The sequence below is a fragment of the Falco peregrinus genome, chromosome 12 (genome assembly GCF_023634155.1).
Source record: "Falco peregrinus isolate bFalPer1 chromosome 12, bFalPer1.pri, whole genome shotgun sequence".
Classification (NCBI taxonomy): domain Eukaryota; kingdom Metazoa; phylum Chordata; class Aves; order Falconiformes; family Falconidae; genus Falco; species Falco peregrinus.
In genome coordinates this window covers 11243662-11256653 of record NC_073732.1, presented here as the reverse complement: position 1 = coordinate 11256653, position 12992 = coordinate 11243662, and the positions used below count along the sequence as shown (strand labels likewise).

Here is a 12992-nt window from a genome sequence, read left to right as displayed (position 1 = left end):
AAGGCCCAGAGGTCAACACAGCTGTGGCTTTGATAGCCATTCAGAAAAATCCATGTTGATTTGGTGAAGCTAAAAGTGATTTACTCTTCATGTACTTAGAGATCCACAGCAGGTGGGTTACTAATAAGCACTTAGCATTCCACTGGTATTATGCAGATGTTCACGTGAATACACAGGCTTCAGCTGAGCTGGCTCTACAGACACACTCTAGGAAGAGCTTAGTATCTAACTAAACAAGTCCAAAAAACTCTTAGGATGGGTAAAAGGAAATGTTACTGGAACAATGAAAATTAAAATGCCCTCTCAAAGTAAAACCTAGTAAAACAGATTATCTGAACGTGATGTTTAATGATTTTACTACCGTCATGTTGTCTGGTCCACTTAATGTCACAATAACTGTTCCTGGTGGTCCAGGGGGTCCCGTTAATCCAGTGTCACCCTTGAAAGAAAAAAAGAAAAATAGAGCAAATGCAAGCAGCAGTGTGTTTCAAACTACTATTGCTATACTTTTGAGATTGTGAAAATTTTTCTGCCATTACACTTAGCTGTTGATAGAGTAACACTTTGCTTGCTATTTGTCTTCCAATAAAAAAGTCATATGGAAGACTTCAGACTACTGTGACAAACTTCTAGCTGAGAAATATAAAAATGCATATGCAAATTTTAGCTTAAATTTTTAACTTTTATTTTAAATTAGCTTACAATTTGCTTATTTAAAAAGGTTATACTTTTATTTCATGTAGAGTGAAAAGGGTTGTATCTCCTTGATTATAATTTTTGTCTCAATTTGACTAAGCGAATCAATAAAATACATGAACAGTTTTTGGTGACATCCTCAAAAATGCAGTCTGTGTGTTACAGGGAGATGACTTCAATATAGTGCTGACAGATAAGATTAGCTTTCATATTTCCTTAAACAAAAACCTTAATATTGCAGTACACTTTTTCACTAGGGATCTTTTAGAACAGGGGAAGTCCTAAATGTGATCTTTCCTGTGGACCTCAATAAAACAACATCCATAATTTCCAGTGATTTTAATTAAGCCTTTGTTGAATGCCTTTACATGCACTTGCAGCATAACAGCAAAGAATGCATCACACTCACAAGGAAGAAAGATGCTCCATGGTCACCTGAGCTAGTGCTAATGAATAATCAGTTCTATTTACAGAAGTTTTTCCAGGAAAATCCTAGAACATTCCCAGTAGTAATTACAAAGTTAAAACCAACCCCACTGTCAGATAGGGCTGCTTCAGTTCACAGCTGAATTTTTGCAGGTCAGTTAGCATAATTATGAGATGCCTCAAGTTCCTGAAAGCATCCTGTAAGGACATTCAGATGGACTACACTAGTCCTCCAACTGCAGGCTGAGGTCCTGAGAGACAATATATTCATTCGTAGTCATTTCTAGCTTAATGTCAATTATACAGGGAATATGGATGACAAGTCATCCAATTTCTATTCAAAATCTGGGAGGTTTTCTAGCATCATAAAGCCTGACACTGAAAAGATGTTGGCCATAAGAAGTTGTGAGTCTACAGATGCTCTATATTTACCAATGTTTACAAGCTTAGATAAGCATTTAGATACACCGTGCAAATTATATATAAGTTAATTTTTATGCTATGTGTTAGTAAATATTAACTACTGGCTCCTTTTAGGTTTCTACCCTTTCATCAGGAAGTTTATATCATTAGCTTTTATGTGAAAACAGTTTGTCCTTCAATATTAATTGCCATGTTTTCATTTTCCAATAGAACACTTCCACAGATACACTGAAAATTTTTATTTCACAGTACTTACTTACCCAAACATTTCCCCATAGTATAACAAAACCCCCCAGAAAACAGAAACAAACCAGAAAAAAAATGTTAAGCATTTTATACAATTACCTTTCTTCCTTTGGTTCCTATCACTTTCAGTCCCATAAGACCCTGTAAAAAAACCCAAACCCCTAAATGTTATTTTAGTTTTAAAAACACCTATAAATTGAGTTAATTGATGTTACACATAATAGGAAGTTTTCATTTTTATTACCAATCTGAGACTACCTTAGGTCCAGGAGGTCCTGCTACCCCTGGCATGCCCTAAAAAAAGGAAAAATAAAAAAAAAATCCTTAACACAAAAAATTACACTCTTCAGCACCAATATAGGCGTTTTGAAGTACCCAGTTTTCACATGAGTGATACCACTGTTTTTATTCTTTTTTCCACCTTTACAACCATAAGTTGTTGTGAGTGGGTGACAGAATGCCTATATAATCTAGTTGCAAACATATACATCTCTCACAGTTATACACATTAGTATTTAAAGTGAATTTATGGGTAATTATTTGAAAATTAAAACATGCCTACATGGACAAGGATGCTTCTGAAAACATGAAAGTGCATAAAAGTAATTAAAAGAAACTGAAAAAAAATATCAGATGTGTGCAGAAGGATATGGATGTTGCATACACATGTCTCTTGACCTCAAACAAGTCTGGGAGGGTCAGATACTTGTACTTGTGCAATTCCATAGGTTTCTAGCAAAAAATCAAAGGTTGAAGTACCAAGTGAGACAGAAGTTCATACTCACTGAAGCTCCTGGAGGGCCCTGTGGTCCAAGTTCTCCAGGGTACCCTTGAGCACCCTGGACACCCTGCATATTAAAAGAGAAACAGGAGTAAATACCCTGGCAAGATTGTGAGCAAACCACAATGCTAAATTCAATGGACTGAATAACAAACAGAGGAGCAGCACTGCCTCTGGATTTCCTTTTCATGTCTCAGGATAACACAGAAGTATAATCCCTCCTCACTGCTTCATTGGTTGGCGTATGTTTTGAAACATGAGAAAACATATCTGTTCTAAAACTAAACTACTCAAGTGAGGATGTATGTCCTGTTTAACTGTGGACGTTCTCATAGTCCATACAGTCCCACTGCTAGCCCTAATAAGCCTCTAATCTTTTGAATATTCTATGCAATAAGTTCTATACTTTAAAGCTTTATTTTCAAAAAAATGAAAAATTAAAAATTATTATTTTCCTTTTAATTCAATGTCCTCCATTTATTGTAACAGTCAAAAGAAATGTCTGCTCTGCCTTCTCCTATCAATCTCCATTTTAAAAATATGGATCATAATGTCCTTTGTTACTACTACAGAAGTTGAGCTGTTCTAATCTGTTCAGTCTTACTTCATGGGGAATTTTTGCAGTTGGACTAGGTGGTCATTGTAGGTTCCTTCCCACTGAACTATTCTGTTCTATTCTGTATGTAGGGGAAACCCTCCAAATGTGTTACCAGTTTTTCTCCATGTCTAAAGTTTTGTTGGTTGTCTGCAACCTGACTTCCCTACCTCACTTCACTAACAAAGAATGGAAACTATCAGTTCTGATGGCAAAATGAATTACTATTGTCTTGGTGTACTCTGTTTTGTAAAGTGAGAAGAAATACTTTAAATATATTGTATTAATCAGATTGTAGAATTAATAATTTAAGACACAGAATTTTTTTCTCATTTAGAAAATTTTCAGATCATTTAAAAATTTTATATCTATACAAAAATATAAACCACTGACATTTTATATAATATAATTTTAATATGTAACACATACTATATATAATGTGGTTTATATATATATAGATTGTTTGTGTGTGTGTGCATCACAGTCTGAATTAATTCTGAATTACCTGAAGTCCAGGCACTCCTGGCAATCCAGGATCACCTTTTGCACCATATCCTTGGTTATATCCATCTGCAGGGAACCCCTGGATAATTGGATAAAAAGTTATGGTGTAGAACTCTGTGGTGGAACAAATCTTCTCATACAGTTTGTAGGGAATTAAGCAACATCAGAATTGCATAATGATGGCAACTTTCCACTATGGATAGTTTTACCTCTAAAAAAGATTTCATTAAACAGAATATATCTTTTTCAAGCATTTCAGTTCTCTGTCTGGAGCAGTCTTTATTTCAGACATACCTACATTACTCACCCACAGTCCTGACTGTCAATATATTTCTGGTACTCTTTATCCCTTTAAAATACTCTCTAGTGCATTTGCAGATTTCCATATCAATTCATAAGCTGTATGGGGGAGGGGCTTAGTTCCTTGTGTGCTTGAAAGTGTGAAATACATTACATGCAATAACAGTAGTTAAAGGGGGAAAAAAACCTAAATACTGTTTTGTAACCTGGAGTGAGTGCAACTAGTACAGATGTAGCACCAAAGTTTGTGGTTGCTTCTTCTGGGAAGTAAACTGTTTCCTATACACAGAGATGTTAAGAACTCTTTTTCCAGCAGCGAACATGCACACACATTGCTGATTGTCCATAAATATTTCACATAGTACGGTGTAAATAACTGACCTTCTCTCCTTTGATGCCATCAATACCCTAGGGAGAAGAACAATCATATTATTAAAAGAGAAAAGTAAAAGAGATAGTGGTGAAAGGGCACATTCTAAATGTACTTTAAGGTTGGCAATCTTGAAGTGATTTCTTTTCACAGACACAGTGTATAGCCAGATACATGTTTACTGTGCCAGACTTCAATTTAAGAAGAACGAACATGTTGTTATGGAATACTCCAGTCTCACAGTTACAACTCTATAACTGAAGGCAGAACAGTTTTGAAGCCTGACCTTAAGAAACAAATCAGTAAAAAAAAAAAAAAAAAAAATCAGAAGAGCTGTTAAAGATCATGGTTAAAAGTTATTCAATTTGAAGCCACTGGAACTTGAGAGACAGCTTTCCTTTTCCGTTTGTTTAGAAGTTTCTTTAAAAACACGTTTCTACAGAGAAAAAACAAATGCTAGAGTTAAAGCAATGCAACTAGAATGAGAAGTTTTGGGTTTAATTCCCGGTTCTTATTGACTTAATTAGGCCATATCCTCAAACATATTAAGCACAAACTGAAACTGTAATATATTAAATATACATTGGACACCTTTAAAGATGCAAGTGGTAAGTTTTCCCAAGTGTGCCTTGAGACACTAAAGAGCTAACACCAGTCAATGAATTTACATGCACTCATTAACTAAGAAGTTAAGGCCCAACATGCAGCTGATAAACGCATTACCTTTAACTTTCTTTACCACACAGTTTTCATATTAATATAAGTGGGGCTACCTATATATTTCAAACGTTGTCAATGTCTGCTAATGTGATGCTTTACACTCCTTCAGTGAATGCCTTTATGTGGCAGAAATGCATGCAATCATAAATTTCAGACACCTACTGGAATGCCTGGAGCACCTCTTCTACCTGGAGGACCTGGAAAACCTCGATCGCCCTGAAATTGGTAAGAGTGACTGTTAATGCATATTATTCTTTATCATTTGGTCTGATTTTAGCAAAAGTGATTAAAAAAGAAAATGTTAATGTTATCATACTAAAATTGTGAGTTTTATTACCACCATATTTGCTAGAAGGGGCACAGCCTCACTGTATGGGGTCTTGACTTCTATCCGAAATACCAAGCTTTATTAGCTATGTCAGGTCAGTTCACTGTTTCACTAGAAATGCATGATTTCTTGTAGTAGGCACCCTTCTGACTCCCTCTTTCAGAATGCTGGAAGCATTTCTCATAGAGCATAGAATACCTAGTGAACGGTAACTTAACGTTAAACCTTTTAATTGCTTTCAGGATTTATGAATTGTCAACTGCAAGCTAGACAGTGGTGAAATAAAATTAACTAGCTATCTTTTCTATAACCCATTTCAACAGAAGGACAAGTTGGACAAAACTGATTAGGTCACTTGGATTTGAAGAAAAAAACTTTTATTTGTCAAAATATCAAACTTTATTATTAACTTTTTAGCAAAGGCCATCAACATGTATTATTTAATTATATATCTTACACAGAAAGACAGCACTTTTCCTTCCTCTAGCCTCATGATTCAAAGTTTTCCTAATTGATAAAATCACAAACCAAAATAAATCAGCGTTGATGTACACTGGGGGGAAAATTGTTTTTTTGCCTGTTCCCAAGCATAGCAAAACACGATCTCTGTGATATTCAGCATGGTTTGTACCTTTGTGCCATTACATCCTGGAGCACCCGAGCGCCCAGGAGGACCGACAGTTCCCGGTTCACCCTAAAACAGAAGTGCGAAATTGACACAAGTTTGTTTTTACACATTCATATTGCCCTACAGCAACACTGGAAGAGTTTATGCTAGAGCAGTGTTTCACAAGACCTGACAGATTACAATGTGTTCTTAAATCATTACAATGACTGAGAATTGCTGATGCTAAGATTTTTATCTTTAGGCTAATTGACAGAGAGAATGCTCATGTTGAGACTAGAGTGAGCACACTGGGCTGAGGATAATTATGTGCTGAAGACTGTAGTAAGACAGAAACGGTTAAATCAGTTTCATTTTTACTTACTGGAAGGCCTGGGGGACCTGAAAATCCAGGTATTCCTGGGGCTCCCTAATGATATAAAAATAGAAGAATAATGCAATTATTAAGCAAAAGCTCATGATGCAGTTTTTCATTTCTTATGAATGCAACTATGATTCTATCAAAAGACCAGTGTGTTCTTAACACTTCTGACTATGACCAAGTATAATAGTGGCTTATGTACTGTTCACAAAGACTGGTTTTGCCCACAGAAAAAAATCCAAAACATCTCTTTATGGAATTCCAGCCTGACTTTTTCCATAGCACACCCCAATATAGCATGAACCTTGTACATAAAGTGTAGCAAGAAAGGTAAAAGTTAAAAAAATAGATAATGTGTATACTCTGTGTCATAAATTTTAAGAATACTTTAAAATAATATATAATAATTTAGTTTTAATTTTCACAAATTACTGAACCAAGATGGCATTTAACATGACATCTAATACATACAAGTTTGTTTAAAATATAAATACTTACTCGTATACCTTTGGGTCCAGCTAAGCCTGTAACACCTGGAGAACCCTAGAACACAAATGGAAAAATAACGTAGTTCAATATAACTGAGAAAAAGAACATATCTGTCAACGGTATGTGCAATATTTTTAATGCCAATGTGCACATGAAACTATTTAAATAAATGATTTGCCTATTACAGACACTAAAGCAAACAAGCATTTAATACAACTTGCATAAATCACGGTGTCTTGCCCTCCCTTCCAGTGTTTACGGGGAATATATCATAGAATCACAGAATGGTTTGGGTTGGAAAAGACCTTGAAGATCTAGTTCCAGCCCCCCTGCTATGGGCAGGGACACTTTCCACTAGACCAGGTTGCTCAAAGCCCCATCCAGCCTGGCCTTGAACACCTCCAGGGATGGGGAACCTGTTCCAGTGCCTCACCACCCTCAGAGTGAAGGGATATATATATATGTCTCATCATAGGTCAAAAAAATAACAGTCATGGTATGTTGAGAAAGGAGTTGCTATGGCTCTGTTCAAACTGTGAGTCCTGGAAATGCTTCCCTATGAGGAAATAGCTGGAAGGCTCCCAGATATGGGTGATGTCCATGTAATGATCAGGTATATGCATATACCAGCCCCTCTCACCTGCACTGTTGTGCATAGAAAGGAAAGCCAGGAGCAGGCTGAAAGGGGGCTAAGCAGGATGGGAGAGCAAGGCTGAAAGGAGACAGCAAAGCATGCCACAGCACAGTCTAGACAGAACCTGCTAGAATTCTTTCAAGGTGCTTAGAGCTTTACTGATAACAAGAAGTTTTTATCATTTCCAGAAAGGAAATGGGGGATGTACCAAACTGCATAGCTCCTAAAATCCTGGTATGGATAAGTGCTGGAGCCACATTAGTGCAGGTCATAGACACAATGTGATTGTGGCCCTACTCTCCTGATTTATACTGTGGCTGAGTTCACACTATATTTACACACAAGTAATTTATTCATCAGAGTCATCATAATTATTTAACAATGACAGCAAGAGTACTGTTCCTGAAGACAAATAGAATTTTTTTTTTAATGAGCAGTTTATTTGTTTTTTCTGCTTATGCAGGAGGCATTGAAAATTCATATTCAGCCTCAGTTTAGGCCTATAGGAAAGAAAGCAAGCCCAAATCATGGAAGCCACCCTCTCCATACTGCAGGCAACTAGGTATTTCCTAAACAGACCAAGATTTATCTTTAAAACCATCTTTCCCTTCAAATTTTCTTAAATCTGTTTTTCATATTTGTCTCAGTAGTAGCTCGTTTCCTCTCTTTCCATCAATAGGTGTCAGAGTACACTGCTAAGACAAAATTGAGGTTATGCTGCTAAAATCTATTTAGACCCATGTCCACTGCCTCCGGCAGTTCAGTCCACGTGCTTTAGCACTGGGCAATGGACAACTAACAACAAAAGCCCATGCATCAGCTACTTCAATTCAGTCAAAAATGACCACTGCAGCTGGTGACTACACAACATCCCTCACCTGAAACAGGTTTGGTTTTGTTTAGTTTTTAAAACAGAATTCTCTATCCAGTCATGACTCACTTTCACAGTCAAGCATGGTAGTTTCTCTGTGTGTCTCTCTCTGTATCTCACATACACACCTACCTTTGGTCCCTGTGGTCCTGGAGGTCCTTCTGGACCAGGAAACCCTCTGTGACCAGGTGGACCTGGAACACCAGGAAAGCCTTTTTCACCCTGTAAACATTAAGAGAATGAAGTTCTTAAAATATCTATGAATTCTCCTTTTGATAACTTATTTCTAAGGCATTCATTACTTTCAGTACCTCTTAACTTACACATATGTGTCTGCTCCTGTAGCAGATATATTATCCTTGCCCATACTGACCTGTTTTCGTGGTCCTGCCTATGTGCTGCCTAGGCCACATGGTACCACTGAAGTAACACACTCATACGAATGGTTGAAGATACCAGAAGACAACAGTACTCCAGATTTTGCAGAGTACAGAAGTTAATTGCTAGCATTAAAAGTTTAAGAAAGCAGCTGATAATATATTCCTTGTTAATATTCCTATACTATGTTTAGTCCCTACAAGCAACACAAATCCAAATCCATCATAGCAGCTCTAATTTGTAGTTGGCAAAATGAATGGCTGCTGCTGTACAGCAAGGTCAGCTCCAAATCCAATACGTCTCTTCATGAAAGCCATGGAAAGAAACAGTGGGTATCAAATGCAAGAAAAACATACAGCTAGAATAAAACAGTTGTTCTGAGTCTTAAGAGATTAAGACACTCAATTATTTTTTATTGTTTTTTTTTAAAATCAAGTTTAAATAACCAAAACATGTAAAGGAAACACAGAGGATTAAAGCTATAGAAATAGAATACATGAGGCTAAGTTACAGTGGAAGGGGCATTTTCAGTTTTTCAGTTAAATATAATGAAGATGCAAGTCTTATCTGGGTTAAAATAAAGTGCTTCAAGCCTAGAAACTCACGGAAAAGATGTTTCAACTCTTTAGATAGCAGCAATTTAGCGTGCTCAATTTTACATCAGTGAAGATCTGTCTGAATTAAAAAAAATATTATTTAAAATATATAAATACGATCCAAGAATATTTTAACACAAATCAAAATAAGAATTGCATTTTTTAGGAAGCGTCTGTGAGATCTGTATCATAAACCGGCACAGCTTTTTAAAACAAATCGTTTATTTCATCCACCAGCGTCCCAAGAAAAGCAAAAAAGGATGGTGCTATACCAGGACGTGCCACTGGAGGGGGCGTGGTACCGGCTGACAGGAAGACGAAAGCCGTCCCGGTCCGCCTACACTGAGCTTGCTACCCCCGCTCCAGGGAAGCCCCGGGGTGCTCTCCAGATGCAGAGCAGCACTGAGCTCTCCTGGTAGCTTCACTTCCAGCACAGGCAATTTTATCCACATTTTCTTCTTGACAGATCAACAAGAGCAGATGATTCTCAGGTTGAGGAATTTCCTCACATTGAACACTTATCAAAATATATTGATTAATGTAACTGTCCCGACTTTAAAAAGCTGCCTGAAAAACATCTGTGTAAACAACGATTAACTCCTACCTACTAATTGCTCAGTTGCTTTAATACGGAACCGATGGAAACAAGCTGTGGGTCTTCATTATTATTGATATTTCTCTTCTAGTGGACAGCTTATTTTTTTCTCATTTTTCACCTGGTCTCAATTTTACTTGTTAGGGCAAAGTGAGGTTAGACCAACTAAGAACATGAAAAATAACCACTGAGGTTTTACTGAAGAGTGAGTATTCCCCTTTCCCACTTATGAAAATATGTTTTAATAATGAACATATTTACTTTGAGAGAACTTTTCTCCAACACTGAAATGAAGCTTCCTAAAAGCAAGACTAGGAGTGTTTTCTGTGGTGTGATATGACAATTTTTCTTTGTAATAAAAGTACAGGAGGAAAGCAGTAATCCTTTACCAGCCAAATGTGCCATCAGTGGGACTGATCACAATCCTAAGTCTATACAGACATCTGAAATCTATTGATAAGGTTTAGTATCGTAATCACTGTGTTCACAGTTAGCCTGAATTACAACCATGACTTCTTTAATAATGCCCCTTTCATTTGCGAACCAGTTGTTTTTTTCCAACTACAATGAAAGAATTTTTGGCATTTGTGTAATTCAGGTTTGTCTAAAAGCTACTCCCAGCCTCTGCCAACTGGCAACAGGCAGAGCTGGAGCTCTGTTACTTTTGATGCTGTTCCCTCACTGCTGGCAAGGTGTTTGTGATTAGAACCCAGACACTCATCCCCTGTGTTGGTTTGCAGATTTATCTGTTTGATGCCAGTGCATGTAGCTTTCCTTCAGGAACTAGAAACAGGGGCGGTGGGGAGATGGGCAAGGTCCAAAGATGGAAAAAGAGAAGCACTGAACATGACACTCTTGATGGCATTATGAAATTTGTAACAGGAGAGCTGGTGCCAGGGCAATGGTATCTGTGGGTATTTGTTAGCAGTTTGTGAAAGGAACCTAGCGCTTTGGACAGTTTTTCTGCTGGTGTTCAAATATCATGCAATGCTGTAAACCAACTAATATGTTTGTTTTTTTTAAAAAAAAAAACAACCCAACAAAAAAGCTTTCTTAGTTAAACAGTGTCCCCAGAGCTATTTTAACATAATATAGTAAGGTAATGTATTCCTTTAACAATTCTCTGTAGACTCTGTTGACAGAAAGCCACCATACATTACATTCACTCACTTTATCAACTCAACTAACATGATTTTCAGGTATAAGCTGACCTTAAAAAAGGAAAAATATATCTGTTCTTACCTTACTACCCTTCATGCCATTGCAAAAGCAGGGACTTTTACCTTTGCATACACAGCTCTGAAAAACAAAAAGACAAACTTTACAATAATTTTTTTTTCTCATTGTGTTGTTTAGTGAAGGGGAAATGAGATCTCAGTGGTTTTAGAAAGGTAAGTATTTCATGGATAAACAACTTAAAAAGAGAAAGTTCATGAAGAGTGGCAATTCACAACAGTGGAAAAGAGCTCATTATTCCTCTGTACTGTCTTTTGACACTAGTTTGATTTTATAGTTGAGGTAAAGGCCAAGAAGCCACACTTAACACCACTAGGGTTACAGTATCAGGACGAAGTAACATTCAAGAGTTTGGGCTCACAACACTAAACTTTGATAATTCTTTAAAAAACTTACTATAGAAATGAACACATGTACTGATACTGTTTTAGATTACAGTTATATTCTTTTTATTTTAATCTATTAACCAATAATTTTCTGACTTTCTGTAGCTGCATTCACCTCCTGACCCTGCCACATGGTACTTAATACAATTACAAAGAAGCTTCAACTTTGCTGTTTCTTAATTCTGGAGGTCTCCTGAGCCAAGCTGTGTAATAGTGGGTGCCTTCACACAGGGACATCCACACTCCTGCAAGTCCTGGTTTGTAGCTGCTACCAGCATGTCTGGTCCTCAGGTCATCCTGGAGTTCAAAACCCTCCTTGGAGGGCTGAGTGTTGCATCGTAGAATGCAAACCTCTCTATGCCTGTGACCTCTACTGCTGGAGTATGGCATGGCTACTTAAGGAGCAACTACAACTTGGGAAAATTCAATGATTTATTCAGTATGAAGAGATATTCAGGTTTTTATTGTTTGCACTTCACACTTAAGTGAAACAAACCACCAACCCAAACAAGGATATTCAGTGTGTAACTGCATAGACAGCATGACTAAACCAGTTAGCTCCCACACGAGGTAGCAGTGGTAGCAGAGAGCCCAGCAAAGCTGCAAAGCTCCTCTGAGATCCAGAGTGAACATGAGAACACTTAACCATTCTGTGCCCTGTTTCTGCTACAGCTATCACGCACTCAGGACGTGAGCTAGCCCAGCCTAGCTAGAATAATGCTTCAAAGGACTTCTTTCCGCTCATGTAGACATATGCCATTTCAGTGAAGTGGAGGCGAAAAAAAATAACCCTTTACTAACATAAATATTATACATACTAAAAAATCATTTAGGTTATTGAAGCCATGTATTTCATAGAAATGCAGAGTAAACTGCATTTATTATCCTTACTTACACACTTAAATTCTTTATTTTTGAAGCTCTTGCTGAATGACTTTTTCACTGCTGTAGAAAGAGGGTTATTTTTCAGTTTATCCTCCCACAATAGTATAAATGTTTACCACAATGACCATATACTATGTTATGGTTACAGACAATAAGAAAGGGACAACTATCACATATTGGTTATGAAGGTATTTTTCTAAGTTGCATAAAATTCTGGAAAGAATTAAGAACTGTATTTTTTTCATGGAAGATTAAAGCCTTTAGGATGGTATGATACCAAATTTGTATTTAGATCTTGAAGACAGAATTAATGAACCTCTACAAATGGTCATAATACAACAGCAGCACTCTTCCAAATTTATAACTTTTCCAGTGGTCTTCTCAAAAAACAGAAAATGAGAGAGAAAAAAATGTTCTCCATTATAATGGTAAAGTCAGATTGCCATTAAATTCAAATTTTCCTCTGGCAATTTGTTCAGGTAAAACATTTTACAGACTTGAAAAGCATTTTTTCTTCCCACAAGTTAGGATCAATTTCTTCTATCTT

General features: G+C 36.9%; 1 protein-coding gene across 2 annotated transcripts in view; it reads right to left on the bottom strand.

Annotated features, from left to right (window-relative positions):
• The window catches only part of COL4A3 (collagen type IV alpha 3 chain), an 87475-nt gene that overhangs the window by 42789 nt on the left and 31694 nt on the right, over window positions 1–12992 (bottom strand). For both annotated transcript variants that reach the window (XM_027787214.2, XM_055817156.1), the window contains 12 exons: window positions 11181–11237; window positions 8502–8591; window positions 6874–6918; window positions 6379–6423; window positions 6021–6083; window positions 5224–5277; window positions 4353–4379; window positions 3673–3750; window positions 2577–2639; window positions 2050–2085; window positions 1891–1932; window positions 362–439 (listed from right to left, as the gene is read on the bottom strand). In XM_027787214.2, coding sequence (XP_027643015.1) covers window positions 362–439; window positions 1891–1932; window positions 2050–2085; window positions 2577–2639; window positions 3673–3750; window positions 4353–4379; window positions 5224–5277; window positions 6021–6083; window positions 6379–6423; window positions 6874–6918; window positions 8502–8591; window positions 11181–11237 — 678 coding nt within the window. The remainder of the gene's footprint in view (window positions 1–361; window positions 440–1890; window positions 1933–2049; window positions 2086–2576; window positions 2640–3672; window positions 3751–4352; window positions 4380–5223; window positions 5278–6020; window positions 6084–6378; window positions 6424–6873; window positions 6919–8501; window positions 8592–11180; window positions 11238–12992) is intronic.